Below are 23,516 nucleotides of genomic sequence, written 5' to 3'. Positions count from 1 at the left end.
CTGGATCTGGGTTATGAAAAGGTCCTGGGATGCAGATGAAGGATTGAGTGGCTTAGATCAATGATAGTTCTTCAAATATGTATGTGAAAATTTTTAGTCTCTCTCTCCTTTTCTCCATCCACTTCTTTTCTCTAGGATAACCATCACCTCTTTCTTCAACTGATTCTCATATGGCATCATTTCAAAGCCTGTCATCATCTTGGTAAAACAGTTCTGAATGCTATCCATCTTATCAATATCCTTAATAAAATATATTACCCCAAACTGACCATGATATTTCAGATATGGTCTGACCAGCACAAGGAACTGGGAGATAATCACCTCCCCAGGCTTAGACATGATTCCTCTCTTAATGCAACTTAAGATCATACTTGCTGCCATATCATACTGTTAACTTATAATGAGCTTGCGGTTCACTGCTGGTTAAACCCACAGGCCCCTTCTCAGAATAACATATTAAATGCATAAAATAAAATATGTAGAATCACAAAGGAAACCAATTATATTGAGATACAATAATATCAATACAATGACCAAGCACAGACCCAAAGGATTTATGATGAAACATGCTATCTGTCTCCAGAAAGAGAGCTGAATGACTCAGAGTAAAAATAGAAGCATTATATATTTTTAAACCCTTACCTTCTATCTTAGAATCAATATTCTGAATTGGTTCCAAAGCAGAACCTAAACAATTGCCCAGGGTTACACAACTAGGAAATGTCTGAGGCCATATTTGAACCTAGGATTCCTCATCTCTAAAACTGATTCTCAATCCATTGAGCCACCAGCTGCTCCCTCATATTTTCTTTTCTTACATTCTTGGTCTTTGTTTTTGTAGAAATAACTGAGGTGGAAAACTGTTTTGTATGACTATACATATTTGTAATATAATTTTTTTCCTTGGGGTTTTGTTTTCCTTGACTTCTCAATGGGTGGGGAAGGAAAAAATTCAGAACCAAAAATAAAATAAAATTGAATTAAAAAAGACAGCTATCAAAATATTAACAAGGCAATTTCATGTATGCATCACAGATTAAGTATCCCAAACTTAGATATTTTTCAGCAAACTTCTATACAGCCTCAATAGTTTTTAATTCATAAAAGTAATGTTGGAGGGAAGATAAATAAATATAAGACTGTGTATTACATTTCATTTTATTAGATTAGGCTCAATGTTTTAGCTCCCTGAGATCTTTTTAAATTCTTTCATCCAATACCTTTCTAACCTTGGCCCATCTACAAATTTGATAAGCATGTCTTTTAATTCAGTGGTATGGGGAGGTAGCTAGGTGGTTCAGTGGATTGACAGCTGGGCCTGGAGACAGGAGGTAGATGTTGGGTTCAAATCTAGCCTCAGACACTTCCTAACTGTGTGACCCTGAGCAAGTCACTTAACCCCCATTGTCTAGTCCTTATTTCTCATCTGTCTTAGAACCAATCATAGTACTGATTATAAAGAGGAAAACAAGGGTTAAAAAATGTATCAGTGGTATGCTGAAGTTGGTTGGTTCATACTGGCTCAAGGGTGAGCATCTGCATCTCTGAAATTGGTAAATGTTACAAATTAGGATTTGATTTATTTTCCTGTTGATTGTCTAGGCTTAAGAAAGTGATATATAAAATATTAATTGTGCAGATTAAATGTAAAAGTATTGATATTTCTTCTGGAGAGTCAATTTTAAATATTTATCAATCAGTTTTGTTTTTAATCCTCCATCTAAAGTCATTGATAAAATTATTAAATATGACAGGGTCAAACACAGATCCTTTGGGGGCTCTCTACTAGAGACTTCCTTCCTAGCTGTCATCTAACCATCTTGTGCACAGAATAGTATGTCATAGGTTCATAGACTTAGGATTGAAAGGGACCTTAGATTTCATCTAATCCAAACCCTTCATCTTTACAATTGAGGAAACTTACCCTTAGTCTCTCTGTTAGTAATTTATTGATAGATTCACCCATTCATTCAAAAAACACTATTCACAATCTGTTGCAGTAGCCAATATGGAAAATATAACATTTAAATAAGAAAAGGTCCCTGCCCTAAAGGGGCTTACAATCTAAAAAGAATGATTAGACATGTAAACATAAGCATAATGACAATTAGAATATAAGTACATAAAAAAGTTCAGAGTATTAGATGAAAAATCCACAAAACATCAATGTATGAGGGGAGCTGCTTGTAAGATATTGTCAGTCTTTCAGTGTAAAAAAATTGTCATTTTCTAAACCAATATTTTAAGTTTGTCTTTTTTTTAAAAGTGAGATATATATGTACCTTCAATATTTTTGATTGGTAGTTGGTGACCATATAAAAGATGAGTAACTTTAAAAAAAACACAATCCAATAAGTGTATTACTTATTGATAGCTGGGGAAATATGAATACTCATAGGGTTGCTTTTCATATAACCAGAATAATCTAGGGACACTAATGAAGATACCAATGAATAAAAATGGAATTAATTTGACAGAGACTAATTTATTCATTTGTTCAAGAAATCATTATTAGGTACCTATTTTAGGATATAAAGAATATGAACAAATGGCCCTCGTTGGAGACTTCAGGCAATCTATCATGGACCTATATGAGTCAAATACTATTTAAAAGCTAAATTGCAATTTATTAATTTTTTTCCTTTTAGAAACCATTCCTCTCTTTCAAAGTCGTATTATGAATATGTCATTCAAAGCACCTCTGATGAGGAAAGAAAAAATATATCAATGTGAGCAACAGAATTAGATTGTTTTTCCGGTAGCTGAATTCCAGTGACATCCTTTGTCTGATAGCACTAATTTCCAGAAACCCCGAATGCCTAGAAGTGTCCTGGCATCATAACATTTTGGCCATCTTGCTAAATGGAGATCGTTTTATCCCAGTTTCCAATATAAATCAGAAATTGATAACACCTTGGTCTACAAAGGGACAACAAGGCCCAGCTAGTTCAAACAGTACTGGGATAAGAATTTACCAAATGATATTTTTCATTCCTTAGAAAAATTCAGTTCACTTTACTTCAAAAAGGTACTTTTAATATTCATATAGTGTCTTTCTTCAACTTTTAATATTAATATAGTGTCATTATTCAATAAGTGTCTTAGTGGAATGGAAATGCTCACATTCATTTTAATACAAGAACTTAATGCCTATTTAAGTGGTTTAGTGTTTTTCCTTTTGTAATACAAATTATATAAATAATTTTAGGGCCCCAGCCAGTTCTTTTGTTAAAACATGATGTAGAGAAGATATTTGGTGCCATTAGTTTTGAACTGGGATTGAGAGATTCCCTCCCACATCCCACACTCTGCTGGGCATGTTGCCTGGAACAGCAAAAAGTGCGTTTATCCAAAAGGTCCCATGGGGGGATCCAAAGTGCAGCCTGGATATTAGCTAAGGTTAACCAGTCACAGCTGTGGGAACCATAGGTCATGTGTGTGAACATTTCTTAAAAACAAAGTTAAGAATTTACCAGTTCGAGTAAGGTGACTGGTAAGGGAAAGGGTATATTCAATTCTTAAACTTTAAAATCCAATAACAGTGACTGATAAATATCTTAATGGTTTTTAGGAGAACAAAATACATGTAATTAAGTATAATGTTTTATCTCTTCATTAATATAATAAATGCAGTGATGACAAATTTCAATGTAATCAGAAAGTTGAAAGTATTAACATTCATTATTTGAAATAAGAATGGTTTAAAGCATTGAATGTAAAAGCAAAATAAACACCCTCTTATATTTAGGATGTTTAATAAAATTCATAGAGAATTAAGACTCTTATAAAGAAACTAATTTGCTGAATGGCATTTCATTATTCATCTATTCATTCAATAAACATTTATTAAGTGTCTACTATCTACCAGGCATTGTGCTAAAAGAGACAAAAGACAGTCCCTGCCCTCAAGAAACTTACAGTCTCAATATCTCAAAAACCAAATGCTACTTAAAGAGCATAAAAAAGTAACTTAAAAAGAAATGTAAATAAAAATCAGTTACACTCACAGACAAAATGTCTTATCTCAACAACCATTTTCTTATAACTTCTATAGAATATACATTTTCTTAATTCTTTTTTAAAAATTTTCTTACCTTCTCTCTTAAAATTGATACTAAATATGGGTTCTAAGGCAGAAGAGTAGAAAAGGCTAGGCAACTGGGCTTAAGTGACTTGTTTAGAGAACCCAGGATGTCCCATCTCTGAGCCTGCCTCTCTATCCACTGAGCCACCTAGCTGCCCCTGAACATATATTTTTGTTTCTTTTCTTTTTCAGTTTCCTCATCTTTTTTTTTCTTGACATTATTTTATTTATTTATTTTTAGAATATTTTTCCATGGTTACATGATTCATGTTCTCTCCCTCCCCACTTCGCTCTCCCTCCCAGAGCTGACAAGTATTTCTACTGGTTTATATATGTCTTATTACTCAAAACCTATTTCCATATTATTCATATTTGTAATAGAGTAATCTTTTAAAACCACAGCCCCAAATTATATACCCACATAACCAGGTGGTAAATCATATGTTTTTCTTCTGTATTTCTACTCCCATAGTTCTTTCTCTAGATGTGGATAGCATTCCTTTTCATAAGTTCCTCAGGATTGTTCTTGATCATTGCATTGCTATTCGTAGCCAAGTCTATTACATTTGATCATCCCACAGTGTTTCAGGTATCATCAACAATGTTCTCCTAGTTCTGTTCATTTCACTGCATCAGTTCACAGATCTTTCTAGTTCATATAGAAATCAAGCAGTTCATCATTCCTTAAAGCACAATAGTATTCCATCACCATCAGATACCACCATTTGTTCAGCCATTCCCCAATCGAGTGATATCCCCTCATTTTCTAATTTTTTGCCACCACAAAAAGCACAGCTATAAATTATTTTTGTACAAACTTTTTTTTACCTCTTTGGGGTACAAATCCAGTAGTAGTATTGCTGGATCAAAGGGCATGCAATCTTTAAAAGCCCTTTGGGTATAATTACAAATTGCCTTCCAGAATGGTTGAATCAACTGAATATACATTTTCAAAGAAAGGTACGGTTATAGCATATGAATTCTTTCTACGTTCATATATGCAGAATTCTAGGACTCAAAAGGAACTTAGAGATTCTCTGGTTCCTCCTCAGCATCTGAAAGCCAGGGAAGCTCCTCTTTCCCCAACTACCTGTAGAAATCCTTAGACTCAAGACACTGGAAAAGGAGTGAGATCTATTCTGTAGCATTTTAGATTAATGGGTGCATAACTTACCACAGAAATAAAAATTAGACTCCTCAGGGATTCCATCAACTTATTTTTAGTGAATAAGGTTGTAATCGTGATGCAGAAAATGTTGGTAGCTTTGTCACTTGGCTCTGATAGATGAGCTTTCATTTTACCTTGTTAGGAGCCAAGCCACTTTCCTGGCCATCTCCATACTAACCTCTTCAACCTTACTTTCTTTTCAAGCTCTCCTTTATGTCTTTCTACATCAGAATGTAAGCTTCTTGAGGGTAGGGAATGATGGCTTGCATATATTTATATATTTAGTGTAGTTCTTAGCTCAAAGTAAGTACTTAATAAATATTCTCTCTCTTCCCCTCCCCCATTTCTCCCTCTATCTCTATCCCTCTCTAATAACTTTCTTCCCCAACTCTGTCTGCCTCCATCCCTTTTTCTCTATCTCTATTCTTCTTCCCAATCATTTTCTTCCTCCAGCCCCTAATTTTCTTTCTCTGTTTCTTTTTTCTTATTCTCACTCTTTTCCCCTCCCCTTCTCCCATTTCTTTTTCTCTGTCTCCATCCCTTTCTTCTCATCTCTCTCTCTCATTGATTGAGATATTTATCTATCTAGATTTAGAGCTAGAACAAATCAATCTAACACCTTCATTTTAGACATGAAGAACTGAAACTCAGAAATATGAAGTGCTTTGCCCAGTGTCACATAGATAGTAAGTAGCATGGACAGGATTGGAATTCAAGTCTTGAACTCCAAACCAATGCTTTGTTAGGATGCATCCATGTTTATGTGGAGAAGCTTGGGATAATAGTATCTAAATATTGGAGTTAGAGCAGGAAGAGAATTAAGAGATGATCAAGACTAAATGTTGGGGGCAGCTGGGTAGCTCAGTGGCCAGGCCTAGAGATGGGAGGTCCTAGGTTTAAATCTGGCCTCAGATACTTCCTAGCTGTGTGACCCTGGGCAAGTCACTTGACCCCCATTGCCTAGCCCTTACCACTCTTCTGCCTTGCAGCCAATACACAGTATTGACTCCCAGACGGAAGGTAAGGGTTAAAAAAAAAAGACTAAATGTTCATTTAACAGAAGAAGAAACTGAGGCCTGATGAGATTGTACGTTCATTTCTCAGTTAAGATTCTCTTATCCTGCTTTGGGAATATTTTTCAAATTATAACTACTGGGCAAGACCATGTAAAGATTTTAGTGGGGGACACTAGAAAGAACATGAACTAGTTTGCTTTTCAGAGGGACCCCAAGTAGGCCCTCTGACATTGTTGGACTATATCTTCTGTCTGCTAGTCAATTCAAAAATTTAACATATCACTTATTCACTATATCATTATTCAAAGTAGTTGAAGTCAGTATTCTAATTGATGGAGAATATGCTGAATTTATATTGAATTCCTCCCCTGACACTTTGAAGGCAGCTTATAGCACAAAGTATCCTTTGAGTCCAGAGTTAGGAAAACCTGAGTTCAAATCCAGCCTTGGACACTAACTGTGACCCTGGGCAATTCACTTAACCTATATTTGCCTCTGTTTCTTCAAGTATAAAATTGAAATAATAATAGCACATCTACCAGGGTTATTGTGAGAATAAAGTGAAATAATATTTGTGAAAGTGCTTAGCTCAGCATCTGGCACAGAGGTGGCACTATAAAAATGCTTATTCCCTGTCTAGCTTATATATCTATTAGTTTTATATTTTTATTATTTATTATATTATGTAATATCTACATTATAGATAAAGATAGATATACTTCATGATGTGTACATACTTAGTGAGAGAGACTTTTATGGCACAAAATATACAGGTGTACATTAGGAAGATTTCTTATCTGCTACTGCTACCCAAGGACACTGAAAAGTCTCAGAGTACACACGGTACACTTTTACAATAATATAAATAATAGAATAGAATACAGATAAGATGGAATGTTATAGAAGAATATATATTACCTGTGTAGGATATAGTTTTATCATGAGACAGGGGAGGAAAAAAACCCACAATGAGAAACTCAAATGAGACCTATAGAAGATTCAAGATCACATTTCTAAATATGAGGATTTTGTTCTCACTGTGGAGCCCAAATAAGAGCTCTAGAAGTTGCTTCTCAACTGTCCTCTTCCTCTATTTGTGCTTCAGATCCTTTAATTACCCTTACATTTCTCTATTTCCAGGAGGTGGCTTGGCTACTGCCCTCTGGAATTCCTCTACTGTTCTTTGCTGGTAGGTACTCTTCTGCTCTCAGAAGGTGCATCCAGGTGCTGTTCTATTTACAGCAATGATTATTTTTTGACAAGGCAGGCAAAAATTCTTTTGTTCAGTTGTGATTTTCACTTGGTAGTGAAAAAAGAAACCTCAAGAGTTCCCCTTAATTAGAATTACCAATTCCACTGGAGCATTAGGGTTTTCTTGTTTTAGGACCAGACTGAGAACTTCCCCTTAATGACTGCACTCCCATGATTATTCCCAACAGATTCTGAACTCACAGAAAATTGCCCTAAAGCATAGCCTCTTATGCCCTGGTTTCTTTTATAATACTCCCCATCAGGAATTCAATGTAACTCTATAAGTCTGTATCGTAGATAAAAAGCAGTTAAGTAAAATAGGTTAGCATTAAGATAAAAGGCATTCAAATTTAATTTGGAGTGAATTAGACAACATGTTGTAATTCACTATATTTCTACTTCTTCCATATACTCCAAATAGTTTTATATTGTCTTCTCTCTGCATTTCAGTTTCTTTTAGCTTCATTCTAGGTGGCACAATGAATAGAGTACAAGGCCTGGAGTCAGGAAGACTCATCTTCCTGAGTTCAAAGCCAGTTTTAGACACTTACTAGTTATATGAGCCTGAACAAATCACTTAACCATGTTTGCCTCTGTTTCTCATTTGTAAAATGAGCTGGAGAAGGAAATGGCAAACCACTTCCATATCTGTGCCAAAACAAACAAACAAAAAAACCAGCAACAACCCAAATGGGACATCTAGGCAGTTCAGTGGATAGAGAGCCAGGCTTGGAGACAGGAGGTCCTGGTTTCAAGCCTAGTCTCTGACCTAGCTGTCACTCCGACCTGGGCAAGTCACTTAACCCCAGTTACCTAGCTCTTACCATTCTCTTGCCTTGTAACTCTTCTCAGTATCAAATATAATACAGAAAATAAGGATGACCAAAAAAAAATGAAGTCACAGAGTCATACATGACTGAAAAAATGACGGTACAACAAATAATTTTTGGAACCAGGCAGCCCAAATTCCTTGAGCCTTCCAGTGATCCATGATTTCATTGTTATATGCCCCCTAACAACTGACAAAGTTCACACACAGTCTGCTTGAGTTGTCCTGTCTGCTGTTCTGAGTAGCAGTATATAAGCCAAGAAAAGTAAGAAACCTTCCCAAAGTGTACCTAGATCTATTGTACCATAAGAGTCCTACCTCTATATAAACCTGGTTTCCCTGAACTTGGTCAGGCTGATGTGGTAGTTGGACAAAGAAAAGTCTGTTGATAGGTTCACATTTCAAGCTTTTCCTAGGCCATGTAGATGCTGGTGCAGCTTGAGTCTCTTTGGACCTTTGAGTTATAGGGTTACCTATATACCCTGTTCTGGTATCATAGGACATTTGTGGAAATGGGTAAATGTTCTACTTGGTAAAACTATATGCCAACCAAATTCTTTCATGGTGACCTCAGAATGTCAAAAAACAACAATAGCTAGGTTCCTTCAATTTGGTCTTTGTAAACTGCAAGTCATTCCACTATTATATTCAGAACCTAAAGTATCCTTGCCTAATTCTGAGTAAGTAATAAAAGATATGGATGGAGTCAATTATTGTTCAATAGAGGAATAACTAGTAGTTAAAAGTATCAGATTCCTTAGAGGAGTGGCAGATAAATAGGAGAGTGTTACAAAGAAATAGCAAATGTAACAGTTGTGGTTCAGATTCTGCTTGAAATAGGTTATAGAGCAGTGGTAGCAAACCTATGGCACGGGTGATAAAGATGGCATACAGTGTGCTCTCTGTGGACACACAGTTGCCCTCCCTGCCTCGCTCCCCCCCCCCACCCTCACTAGAGTTCATTACTAGAAAGGCAGAGGGACTCAAGCAGAGTTGCTCCCCTCCCCCTCTCCACCATGCCTCATGACATTTTTTCACATCCCCCACCTCTCTGCTCAGCAACCCAATGGGAATAAACATAGAGTAAGGTTGGCAGCTCACAGGTGACAGAGATGGAGGGAAACAGAGTGCTCAGGCCACTTCCCTCTCTGTTTTTATACTCACTGAAGACATTCATCACTTCATCCACTCAGCAGCCCAATGGGAGTGTTTCCTCCCTCCACTGTATGTAGTAAATGGTGGGTGGGGTGCATCTGGCACTCAGTGGTGGGGAGGAGCATGGTACAAGGTCTGGGGGGGGGGTAGCATAGGGTCAAGACCCGGCACTCCATTGCTAAAAGGTTCACCATCACTGTTATAGAGTGTAGAGTATACCAATTCGATCTCTAAACTTTAAATAATTCTAGCTATGTTTACATATGTTTTAAGGCTTGCCAAAGGCTTTGTTTGATCCTCACAAGAACCCTGGGAGGTAGGTGTCTATTCCCATTTTACATATGAGAAAACTGGAGTTAAGTGACTTTTTCCAGGATCCCACAGCCAAAAAGTACTAAAGGAAGAGTTTTAACTCCAGTCTTTCTGATTCCAAGGGCAGCATTCTATCCATTATGCTATCTGGCTGAATAAAGAAATGTTTAAAGCAATATTACCATGAGCTAACAAACAATAAGGCTTTCTTCACTCTATTTCTGTAAACACATGTTTAATGCCACACTTAACAGCTAGACTAGTCTAAATTGCAATTAGAGTGTTTTCCAAATTACCCAGGATTCAGTTTTTAATTATATATAAGCAATGCCCAAGGTAAAACATTTTGAAATGTTCTCCCAGAGAGTATAATCAATTAAACATTAATATTAAATATTTCTCAACTAATAATGTGGGAAAATATTTTCTTTTTTGTTCTAATGTGACACAGCTAAAAGCATAAATCATGTTCATTAACAATATACAATAGAGCTGGAAAAAAACTAGAAAAAATGAGGCAGAAATTAAGAGGATATGAAATATATGGAAGGCAAAGGAAAAGAAATCATTGTTGAGCTCTAAAGTCTAAGTAGAAAGGAAGCTATTAAGATGATTATGTACAAATGCTACTCAACTTTTTGAGCTGCACCTTGCAAAACTGCTTTTAGGTCAATGAAAAATGATAGTGTGATGTGCTTTGCTTCATTTTATTGAATAAATAGGAATATGAATGATCTTTAAAGCTTTTCCCTAGGGAATTATGACAACTCAGCTTCTACAAGGGTTCCAAGGAAACAGCCAACCTCTTGTTACTTGTGCTCTGCACCCAATTGGTTCTCAGTTTTGTTGACTAACTATGTTTGATTTGCGCTCTCCACAAACCATTAAAAAAATGCTTTTATTTCGACCTCAAGTTTAGCTACTGCAAATGAGTACACAAAATGGGGACCACAGAATTCTACCTGTTTTACACTCTTTGTATTTAGAGTTCCTTCTATTCTATCCTTCTTTTAAAAAAAGTCTAAAAAAGTTCTCATTTGGGACAAACTACAACACTCCTATATATTCTCAGATGTTTATTTTCTAGGCACTTTTGCAATCTGAAAAATTCTCAGGGCATTCTCTCAATCAATATCTCTTTCAATATTAAAATTATCTCCTATTATTCATTCAAATAGTTCAAACACGTTATAAATCCTATAAGAGAAAAATAACCAAGTGTCATGGTAACTTTTAAATTTAGTTAATTTCTCTCATTCTCAAGCTTCTGCAGTTCTGATTCTTCAGTACATGAATGGATGGATTGTAAGATAGAAATAGACTGTGAAGATATAAGATAAATATAGAATGTGAGGAAATCTAAGATATTTCTATGGTCAAGTTTTCTCATTTTATAGATACAGAAGTTGAGGCCCCCAAAAGTGAAATAAGTAATATCATGAGATTCAAATTCAGAACAGTGTGGCAAAACTGGACATTGAACTCAAGTTTTGGACTCCAAATTCATCATCATTTCCACTGAATCCTGTTGCTATCATCACACATGATAAAATGGGGCTATAGATGCCTCAATAAGGGGTTCCCAATCCTATCACCTAATGGATGGATCTAGGTGGCACAGTAGGCAGGAAGCTGAACCTGGTGTCCAGAAAACCTGAGTTCAAGACTTGGCCATGAGGATAGCTGGATGGCTCAGTGGATTGAGAGTCAAGCCTAGAGATAGGAGGTCCTAGGTTCAAATCTGGCCGCAGACACTTCCTAACTATGTGATCCTGGGCAAATCACTTAACCCTCATTGCCTTGCTCTTACCGCTCTTCTCTTAGAACCAAAACACAGTATTGATTCTAAGTCAGAAGATAAAGGTTTAAAAAAATATTTAGCCTTGAAACCCTGGGAAAGTTATTTAAATTCTGTCTTCCTTAGTTTTCTCATTTGTAAAATGATAATAATAAAAATAAATGCCTTCTAGGGTTGTGGGGATCAAGTGAAATAAAAATTTAAAGTTCTTTGCAAACATTAAAGCACTATTTTAATATTAGTTATTATTATCTCTCATTGTTTATCATTATTTTCCATTGCATTTCTATCATCCAAAATAAAAATAAAAGGTGACTGTGGTGGATATTTCTCCAATAATAAGCTGCCACTGAGAAGTCCCTTACTTTATTCTCCTTGGCTTCTTTTTGGCTATAGCCTCCCTCCTTCTTCACCTGATGTCTACATCTAAAATTAGGCTTGTAGTAAATGTGGTCCCAATACTTTCATCTCCATATTACAGGCAATTTCTGATTGGTTATTCATAGTCACATCTAAGCACAACTTTTGTCCTTGCAAGTCAATTTCCAGTCTATGCATAGGGAGTTTAAATGATTTGCGATCTAGCTCATATCTCTTTCCAATCAATCAAACAACAAACATTTATTGCATTTATTAGGTCCAAGACATTGTGCTAGGTGCTGGGGATACAAGTACAAAGACTGAAATAATCCCTACTCAATATAAGCTTTCATCCTGATGAGGAAGACAACAAGGACATATAAAGATAGATGGCATAAACATAAAGTGGATAAATATAAGTATATATCAGGAGCAACTTCAATGACAAATGCCTATGCTTCTCTGAAGTTTTTATCTGTCACTAAAGTTTCAAATTAAATATTCACAAAGAGCTCAGTATTTTTTTAAAGAAAAGATGATACTGAGACAGTAATACAAAAAGCTAGATACTCAAGAACTAAGACTCATGTTCTCTAATGGGGAAGGCAGAGGGATTACCAAGAATATACTATAGTGATATGTACTCTGGAGAATTAAAAAAAACTCATTAACTAGTATTACTTTAAAATTTTTTTAATCTCTATAGTTATATATATATATGTATACGTATGTGAGTGTCTGCATGTGTGTTTGTTTAAATGGAAAGAGACAGAGAATTCTAATTGCTAAAATTTTCAATATTGCATAGATTGATGGTTTGGTGGATTTTAGATGAAGTAAACCACCATAATGTTTAACAACTAACTGATATTTTGAATGAACTGACCCACATATTAGTACATAGAAAGTCAAGGTCAAATACCTTTTTTAGCATAGATGTTAATTTTCACTCTAGAACTTGATTAAAAACTAACTTTGAGGAGTAGCTAGGTAGATCAGTGGATAAAGAGTCAGGTCTGGAGTTGGGAGGGCCTGAATTCAAATCTGACCTTGGGTACTTCTTAGTTGTGTAACCCTGGGCAAGTCATTTAATCCCAGTTGCCTGGCTCTTACCACTCTTTTATCTTGGAAAAAAAAATACTTAGTATAGATTCTAAGACAGAGGTTTTAAAACAAAAGCAAAGAAAGAAACCCCAAACCAACTCTGAAATGTTAACAGTTGAAATTTAGAAAAAGATATTATTGACTGTATCAGTATACAAGTCTGAGCTGTATGTTGTAGAGATATAAGAATGAGATGAATGGGAGAGAGATAACTCAGATCTAAGCATTCAATGACCTTCTGTATGGTAAGGAGTTTTTAAAATGTGCATGGTCAACCAGTTAATCTGATCTTCTGACTACACAAATTTGTCCATGGTTAGACCCTCCTAGAAACTGCTCTGGCTTTATTTGTTGTTATAGGATGCCAACATAGTAATCAGTCACAGAACTTTGGGGAATGAGCATGGGGGAAGGTCTTTTTGATCTCCTTCTGACAGGGTACCTACTCTAGTTCTACTCCTTTTCCTTTTTATTCAATAATGTCTTGATTAAACAAAAGTAATACAATTCAACAGCACCTCTTGTGGATGGTGGGACAACATCTAGATTAGTTGCCAATAGTGTTTCTCTCCAATATATTCTCTATATAATGAGATACTGCTGAAGTAGTAGAGTACAGTAGTACAGTGTATTGAGCCAGGAGGCAGAAAGATTGGGGTTCAAATTCTGCCTTAGTAATTTTCTAGTTGTGTTACCCTAGGCAGACCACTTAACTTCCCAGCCTCAGTTTTCTCATCTGTAAAATGAAGAGAATAATAGCACCTACTTCATAGGGTTTTGGCGAGTATCAAACAAGTGTTTAGTAAACTCTTAAATCACTATAAAAATGCTAGCTATTATCAAAGCATAGGTCTATCATTTTCTTTTTTGAGAAACCTCAGTAGCTCCTCTAGGATCAAATAGCAACTTTTCATTTGCATTTAAAACTCTTTATAATCTGCTTCCAATTTATTTTTGCATAGAATGATCTCACCTGACCTCATGCATTCTATGATCCAGCCAAACTAAACCCATTAAGTGACATTCTACCACCCACCTCCATGCATTTACCCAGGCTAGCTTCTGTGCTTTTTAGTATGTATTTCCTCCTCAGCCCCACCTACAATGTGTCATCAACTTTTCTAAAATATGACACCATAAACTGAACACAGTATTCCAATTAGACCCGGACCAAGGCAGATTACAGTGGGACTATTTTCTCTCTTCTTAAGGACACAGACTTTTTTAATTAATGAAACTTAAAACATAGATTGTTTTAGCTGCCACATTACACTGTTGACTCACACTGGGCTTTCAGTCTATCCAAATCTTTTACTTTTTTTCATGATCCATTGTCTCATTTTGCTTCCCCATATCCTTTATTTGCACAGTTGACAAGTTTAACATTAATTCCTATTAAATTTCCTTTTAGAAGAAGCAGATTGGCCTGGTAAATGGAAAGCTGACCTTCTAGTTAAAAAGTTCTTGGCTTGACTTCTGCTGTTTGATACATATTGTGTGAACTTAAAAGAAAATTACTTCTCAGTAACCCAGTGAAACTTCAAATCAGAGAAGAGCTCAAGATCCCTGTGAGTGGTGAGTGTTTCTGCAACAGGAATTCCATACACTAATAAAAATTCTATCTCTGGACCAAAATAAGCCTCATTTTTTTTGGAATTGTCTTCCATTGGGCAGCTAGGTGATTCAATGGATACAAAGCTAGGATAGGAGAAAGGAGGCCCTGAGTTTAAATCTAGCCTGCCTACCTGTGTAACTCTGGCAAGTCACTAAATCTCAGTTGCCCTTACTGTTCTTCTGCCTTAGAATGGATACTTGTTCTCAATTATAAGACAGAAGGTAAAGGTTAAAAAAAAAAAGAATCATTCTCCCTGAGAGAATTGCATGATGAATAGGATTCTTTTGGATGCTAATTCTTTTGTTCAGTATACATAACTCATCCTTCCTGGAATTGTGTTAACTGCGAATCTGAGAAGCATTCTGCATGTCTTAATTCTGAGCCACTGTTTAGAAAAAGAAAGTTATAATGGAAGAGTACTACATGTAGGAAGAGCTTTTATTTATTTATTTTTAAACCCTTACCTTCCATCTTAGAGTCAATACTGTATATTGGCTCCAAGGCAGAAGAGTGGTAGGGCTAGGCAATGGGGGTCAAGTGACTTGCTCAGGGTCACACAGCTGGGAAGTGTCTGAGGCCAAATTTGAACCTAGGACCTCCCATCTCTAGGCCTGGCTCTCAATCCACTGAGCTACCCAGCTGCCCCCTGTTTGAGTTTTGGCTCCACCATTTACTAGCTGTTTCATCTTGGCCAAGTACCTTAAAATCTCTGGGTTTCTGTTTCCTTAATTATAAATTAAAGGAATTTGACTAGATGACTTCTAAAATTTCTTCCAGCTCCACAATTCTAGAATTCTAAGTTGAAAAGAATGGAATGGAGAACAAGCATTCCCTTAAAGAGCTTTCTCTAAAAGATTGATATTGATCCACTGTTTCCTTCTGTAGGTCTTTTCAGTTAGCTAGTTCTCTGTCTACTTAATAGTATTATCCATTCTATATTAAGAGTATTATAGGAAATTCTGTTAAATGCCTTCTATTGGCTAGGTATATAACTATGACATGATTACTAATGAAGTGACCTTTCTTAATAAGGAAACTGGGTTAGTTGGTACAACTTGTTCTCAACTGAGCCTTGCTGGCTTCTAGTGATTAATGATTAGTTTCATCAAATGCCTGCATGTACAGCCATCCCTTTGACTTATTCTAGAACAGAAGGGTCAAATCTGTGGCTCACAGACTCATGCAATGTGCAAATATCCAAATGCGGCCTGATTAAAGCAGAATAAAATACAATTGGAAAATGTTTAACAAAATTAACAAATATTTTATATTGCTTAATTTAAAACTGCCATGTATTCTTATGTACTGATTGGTTGGCCCTGTTTCTATTTGAGTTTGGTACCACTGTTCTAGAATTTTACAGGAAATTAATTTCAAGATCAAAAGAGAGTATTTTGAAGAATCCAATTTCTTTCCTTTTTGAAAACTGGGAAGATATTTGTCAATTTCTGGTCAAGATTCCTGAGAGTGGTTCAGAAGTCATACACAGGTTTTTAAGTAACCCTGGACTTAGTATGCAGAGTTGAACTCATTGAGCATAGTTAGGGGTTCTCTTACTATGCTATCATTTATCTCGGGTTTTAGTTCTTTGCTGATCACTGTTGACATAGCTTTCCCAAAAGGAAAGTAATTTCTTTTAGTAAAAAAAAAGAAAAGAGGAATTGAGTAATCAACTCTTCTTTCTTTTACCACTTATTACCATAATCAATCCTATACCCCAAAATTAGAGAGACTAATTTTCATATAAAATGATATAAACCAAATGATGAAAATCTGATTCTATGATACAATCTGAATATTGTTATTTGAATATAATGCAAGGAGTTAATATTATATTAAATAGATTATTATTATCTTTGGATATAATTACTATCTATATGCAGATAGGGCAGCATTTGAACCTAGGTCTTCTGGGTGATAAAGAGATAGACTAGATTTAGATTTTAATTAGATTTAGATTTACACACACATCATGAGTGAACCATAATTCTAGGGTAAGAGATAAATAGAACTCGTCTATTGAAGCCATAATCTGCAATAGTGAGAGAGGTACTAAATGTCACTTTCCACAAAAGGAATGTGTTTTGATCCATAGTATGACCTGATCTAGGATTTAACAAGAGATTTATAATAATAAATTGCTTTATTTATCTAGCATCTCTACAGTCAGAAATTCTTTCCCATTCTCTCTCAAAAGAAGGCTATAGATACACTGTTTCAACTTTTTAAAAATGCATAGTTTTCTTTTCAAATCTGACTTTTAAACAAAAATCTGTCAACCTGATCAAAAAGGGATCTCATCATTTTTCCTGATGGTTCATAATATTTCACAAGCACAGTCATGCCAAAAATGTAATTACTTCCCTATTAGTCATCTTTACAAATTACCTTTGTAATATTTCGTGACCTAGAAACAGGATATTAATAGGGTCAGACAATGGTTCATAGAAAACTTAAAGAAGTTTATTTTCCTTTTCAATAGGGGCATTACGACCAAGACAAAGTGGATCTCTGGCCTAGGACTCATTTCCTCAGCAGTATTTACCATAAGAAAAAATGAATAGGTTGCTGTAGCATTATATTTTGCCAAATGTATTTCATTCCATGAATCTGAAGTTTAATTTTGTAGTTCTTTTTTAAGAGTCTCTTTGATCCAAGGATAGCACTACTAACCAATTGGCTTGACACATTGTAAACTTAGAAAATTAGGCAATGTTGTAAGGTGTGAACTGTCTTCTGAAAGTGTGACCCAACCACCCATGTTGGTGGTCTTAACAGTGAATGAAAATTGTTACACAACTGATTCAGAGGTAGTTATAACAATAAAGATCACCCACATTTACAGAGCACTTTTAAGTAGTAGAAGTATAATTATCCTCATTTTATGGTTTAGGAAACAAACTCAAACAGATTACCTGGCTTGTTCAAGATCATGTACTTAGTAAGCATCAGAGCAAATCTCAAAGACAAATCTTATGACTAAATACACTATCTCACACCAATGAGCAGTAGGAATTAGGAGGATGGTAAAAATGAAGGAATGTGCTGAGACTTTTTAATATGATGACAATGTAGAGAGGAGGTCTTAAACTTGTCCAAGTAAGGAAAGGCATTTAGGGACTAATGGATGCCTTTTATTACTGCAATGCCAAAAAATAGCTCCAATTTTCCATTGTTATGGATATTTTAATTTGTTAATTATCAGGATCCTCAATTCAAATCTGTCCTCAGATACTTGCTAGCTATGTGACCCTGATAGGCCACTTATTCCTGTTTCCCTCAGTTTTCTTCTCTATAACATGAGCTGGAGAAGGAAATGGCAAGCCACTCCAAGATCTTTGCCAAGAAAACCCCAAATGGGGTCATGAAGTCAGACATGGCTGAAATGACTGAATGACAGCAATAAAATTCATGAATGATTGACAAGTTCCCTTTGAAATGAACTGTGATTTAAAAGAGATAGAAAGTAGGCATCTAAAGTAGTCTGACCAGAATAGGAAAAAAGAAATTGACCAACAAAAGCATCCCTTGGCAGGAATACAATGCTATTTGATCCTAAAAGTTTGGTCAAGATTCATGTTTTCCAAGAAACCTTACCTGACTAATCTTTCATTCCATTTGTTTTCCCTGAGTTTGTATTCCCTGAGCTCTTAATAGTCTACAGCTTATTATCATATATTTCTTAATCTGCTGCCTGGTACACAGTCTCTAGTTGTTGTCAATGTTTCTGACACCCAAGGATCAAGTATAAAAGCCTTTATTTGGCCCTTGAAATTCTTCACAATCTGGTTCCTTCCTATCTTTATGGTCTTTTAACATATAATGTATTATTCCCTGTCCCTGTACTCTTTGATCTAGCCATTCTAGCCTTCACATAGGACACTCTTATCACTTGTTTTTCTTGCTTTGCACCAGCTGTCCTACATGCCTGGAATCCTCTCCATTCTGTCCTCTATCTCACAGAAATCCCAGCTTTCTTTGAGACTCAGTTCAAGTTCCACCATCTTTAAAGACCTTTCTTTATTTTCACTGAAGTTCATTCTTTTCCCTTTAAGGCTAACTTCTATCTACTCTATATTTATCATTCACACACTGACATATGCATATATATGTATTTATAGCTATCAAAGAATTGATATATTGCACTTAGACTTTATATATATATATATGCATATGTATATGCACACATATGCAGAAACATATATACCCTTATATATATGTACATGAATATATTGTGTATTATATAATGTGGAAGGGATAACTATAAGTCCAAAGGCTGAAATTTGACATTATTATCCTAAAAGTATTTCAAATAAAGGTTGTTTTTCATTAAAGTTAAAAGAAAAATCCTCACCCTAACAATTATGTCAACAAAAGGTCCTAAGTACAAATTGTACAGTCAATAAAAACTCTTATTATGTAATTGTGTGTCATAGCACAATAAGCAAATAATTGCAATAACATTAAAGCATGGAATTCTTGTCAGCTGACCACAAACAAAAAACTGATACAATTTGCCAGAATATTTGTTCATTAACCCTTGCCATACATCTTTTTTCATATCAAGTCAAAACAATTCAGTCAGGTATTTTGAAGACTGATTTTACTACCTAAAATAATTTCTATCAAATATACAGGTGCCATAAAAATCTACTATGTTTAACAGAATGTATTATGGTAATAAAATAGAATTACCTCTGAGTAAGTTGGTGAGAGATATTTCCCATTGTACTTGGCAATGCTCTGCAGAATTTTCAAGGCCTTTTTTCCTTTCTTCCGAGTGATTAGCCATCTGGGAGACTCAGGAACCACCCTGACAAAGTAAGGAAATTGGTGAAGTATGGCTAAACTTTATATTTTGATATTTATTCTTTTTCCCCCCTGTCCCACGCCTTCAAATTAAATCTCACTATTGGCTAAAACAAACAAAAATCCAAATGTAAAACTTAGAAAATTCTGAGGGTCAATTAATAATGAGATTAAGGAAAATTTCATTAATTGATATTTCTTACCATCTTTTATTTGGAAAATCTCCACTTATTTGATGACTTTTGGAGGAAATACTAAATGATATATTCTATAAATTGGAACTGATCTAGTAAATGAAGCCTTTTTAATCTCCCTATTTTTGTTTCCCCAAGAAGGAAAACCTTGGATAGTGGGTCAGAGTGAATTCCTAATTTGCACTAATAAATTAGATAAAATATTAATAATTCTATTCTATGTGAATTTCTAATTGCTAGTTTATTAACCTTTGTTTAACACTATCTTAGATGATTGATTAATTATGAATGGTCTATAATTACTGGAGGAAATTTACCCACACTAATTAGACCATAGTTTCATCACAGTATGAAGATCTTTATATATATATATATGTATATATATATGCGCACATATATGTGTATATATATACACACTTGATTTTAATGTTTTATTATAATGATAAATGTTGCCTTTTTGTAAGACGTTACAACAAATGTAATACATGCCTTCATTTATCATTTCATACTTTTTGCAAAGCCACTTTGTAGTGAAATGGTCTTGGTTAAATTTCAAAATTTTAAATCTTTAACCCATTTTTAGAGAATTTATAAAATTTCCATTACTTTTGGTTTTATTAGGATTTCAACTCCAAAGTGTTATACTATCCTAAAGAATATATCAATATAGTAATAACCATGACTGTATTACCAGTAATAGAGAAGGAACAGAAAGTTGGGCAGTGTGATGGCTAACTGTATCCCTTGCCATTTGGGGATGAGATAGGCGATCCCAGGGATAATTATGATTCCAAGGGTAAAGAACATTTGAATCACGATTCCCACAATTCTCCTTTGTTTTGAACCAACCATTTCTGTCACTGAAGGGAGAAAAACACAAATGTTTAAGAATGAACAGGGAATATTCAATAGAAAGACATTATACCAATAGTATCCATTAAATGATGGATGTGCTTTATGATTCTTTTGTGGCATTAGGCCCATCACAACCATTAAAATCATTATCAAAATGGTTTCCAGATAAATAAAAATCCACATCTAAGTTGGATTTTGTAGTTTACAATTCTATAATGTAGTCAAAATAATATCTCAGTTTTACATATGATTCAATGAAGTAAGACGGCAGAACTCACACTGGAACCCAGAGTCTTCTAATGCCAAGCTTAGGACATTTTCTACCTTTTTACCTCTGTCACAATGTAATTTTTCTTCCATATCATATCCTAGAATTAATTAATTATCAAGTATCTGTTGTATAGCTAGCACAATGTTAGACACCGTGAAGGATACAAAGAGATATACAATAGCATTACAGAACAGATATTTAAAATTCTATGTGTCAATATAGTATGGATATTCATGCTATTAAAATAATCACATGATGTAGGCAGTCATTTAAAAATTAAAATAATAATGTATTTATAACAGGTTTTTTTGAGAAAATGATTCCTTATAAAATGTTCTTTGCATTTTTGTAGTGCCATTGTGATAATAATTTTCCATCAATTATAGCTTCCTTTCACAGAATTGCAAAGAACTTTAGGGCCATCTAAATTCATACCTGAACAAGACTCCTCTCTCCCAACCAGAATCTAATATAACCAATTCCTATTTTCTAGCCCACATATCTTTATCTCTAAAATTTTTTTAAAATTTAAAATTTAATTTGCTAAAAATCTAAGCATACTATATTTGCAACATTTCTGTAATCTTCTAGTATACAAAAAATAAAAAATAAAAAAGTGGGACTTGTTCTTTCCAAACTATTGGTCTATGGTATAATGTGATGACAATTTTGCTCTTATTTCTACTTCCACTGCTCTTAAATACTCTCCACCATTCTCTACCCATCTCCCTAATTCCTAGAATTCCTTATATAACCAGGGATTTGGCCAATAAGAATCTAGTGCTTATAGCACACACAGGGAGCCTTGCCTTACACAAGTCCATGTGGAGCATTTGGGAACTTATAGAAATCTACATTGATATAACAGGGTTCTGAATTTCTACGTCAGAGCTTATGAAGATATTCTATGACTGCATCTAATTAATATTAGTTGGTTAATTGATATTGAGAAAGCTGATGGTCATATGCTATTAGGGAGACAATGACTGGCCCCAGCATATATTATTTGAACAGTAATCATTAGCGAATGATATTTGGGGAAACACATCAGAATAGAATTTCAAGTTAACCACATCAGAATGATTTCCTAATCCTTAGAGGTGCCAATGAAACTCTGAATGCAGTCTTCTTATAAGGACCCTACTAGCCAATTGAACTTGTAGAGCTTATTATATGTACAAAAGTTCATTTTCTAAATATACAATGTAATGATTACTTTTCCTCACCACCAATTTTCCCAATGCCATTTCCCTTAAATAAGGTATATCTTTTTTACTTTCAATTATTAATTGGAATGACTAGTCACTGGGATTTCTTCCAACTATCAAATTCTGTGAGTCTAAATTACTTGTCTTATAAATCCTTTTGTTTTCAAGGAAAAGAGATATTTCAGCCCCTGTTGTATGACATGACAACATTTATAAAACCTTTTTATAGGAATAAATCCAAATAAAAATTTTCTGTTTTATTGTTAAAGATTCTGAGATTGATATTAAAAGCATATTGGACATTCACTTGGAAACCACCATTTAAACTGGGAAGAGAGAGCAATTGAACTAAAAGGCATTTGTGTCCCCTGTGCCTTCCCATTTTATATGCTCAATTAATGTTTAATGAAATGAATTGAACTTCTTACCAATAACATAAGATGTCATCCATGTTCCCTTTCCAAAAACACCTTGCAGGAAGCGGAAAATCACAAACACAGGAAAGTTTGGAGCAAATGCCACAACAATACCACTTATTCCCACACCAAAGCAGGAGATTAGATATATAATTATTCTTCCATACCTTTTTTGAGAGAAAAAAATACTTGAAAGCATTCTTCAACTCATTTACAAATAACAAATACCATAAACACATACTGAAATCATGTCACTTTCCTTTATAATTTCTAAATTAATTATAATTTTAAATAATACAATGCACTTTAGCTATGATTTAAGAGCAGACTGGGAAAAATAAAACACTTGCCTAAGAAGAAGTAATCTTAATACTATTTAAAAAACCAAATTATATCTTTGCTATTATAGCTTTTCATGATTTCCCTATCAAAAACTTTTAGATTCTCTAACAAAGTTTTCTCCTAAAGGCTGACAGTGGTCCAACAGTGTCCCTTGGATACATAGGTTGATCTTACCAAACTGTTGTAAGAGGAACCCTCTCCTTGAATGTGGAGAGGTTCATCATCAGTAAGGTAGACTAGATAACAATCTATTTTTCAACAACAGCAATTCATATAACCTGGAGGGGCTGAGATGACTATCTGAAGTGCCCACATCAATAAAATTATGGATCTTTGTTCAAAAGTATTAAAATAAGTCACTAATGCAATTCATAAAAACAGCACTAAAATACACAGGCTATAGATATGGTTTTATTTTGTTTTTGAAAGTAGGATGCTTATTGCTTTGGATATTAAAGAGCATATGGAAAACTGAGGGAGGGGGAAAGGGAGATGGACTTCTAACAAGAAAGAGACATCTGTTGATGGAGAGCCTGAGTTCTAGGTTTGTAGGTAGTCCCAGGAGGGTGTTTCCTAGTGGGTTATGAAGATCTTCTGTGGAGAATTTATGAAAACATAAAGATAAGAATTGAACAGAAGGATGAGATACAGAGAATTGGAAAGATTACTCATTCTGATGGAAACATGGATCTATTAAGTCAAATATCCAAGTAAGATATGGATCAAAGT

At 34.7% G+C, this 23,516-nt stretch overlaps 1 protein-coding gene across 1 annotated transcript in view; it reads right to left on the bottom strand.

The window, feature by feature from the left end:
* SLC22A3 (solute carrier family 22 member 3) overlaps positions 1 to 23,516 on the bottom strand; it is a 154,815-nt gene that overhangs the window by 49,078 nt on the left and 82,221 nt on the right. Inside the window, exons 3-5 of the mRNA XM_001381444.3 lie at positions 22,458 to 22,612; positions 20,387 to 20,555; positions 19,388 to 19,505 (exon numbers count right to left, since the gene is read on the bottom strand). Coding sequence (XP_001381481.2) covers positions 19,388 to 19,505; positions 20,387 to 20,555; positions 22,458 to 22,612 — 442 coding nt within the window. The remainder of the gene's footprint in view (positions 1 to 19,387; positions 19,506 to 20,386; positions 20,556 to 22,457; positions 22,613 to 23,516) is intronic.

This window comes from Monodelphis domestica, chromosome 2 (assembly GCF_027887165.1).
Source record: "Monodelphis domestica isolate mMonDom1 chromosome 2, mMonDom1.pri, whole genome shotgun sequence".
Taxonomy (NCBI): Eukaryota; Metazoa; Chordata; class Mammalia; order Didelphimorphia; family Didelphidae; genus Monodelphis; species Monodelphis domestica.
This window is presented reverse-complemented; position numbering and strand designations above follow the sequence as displayed.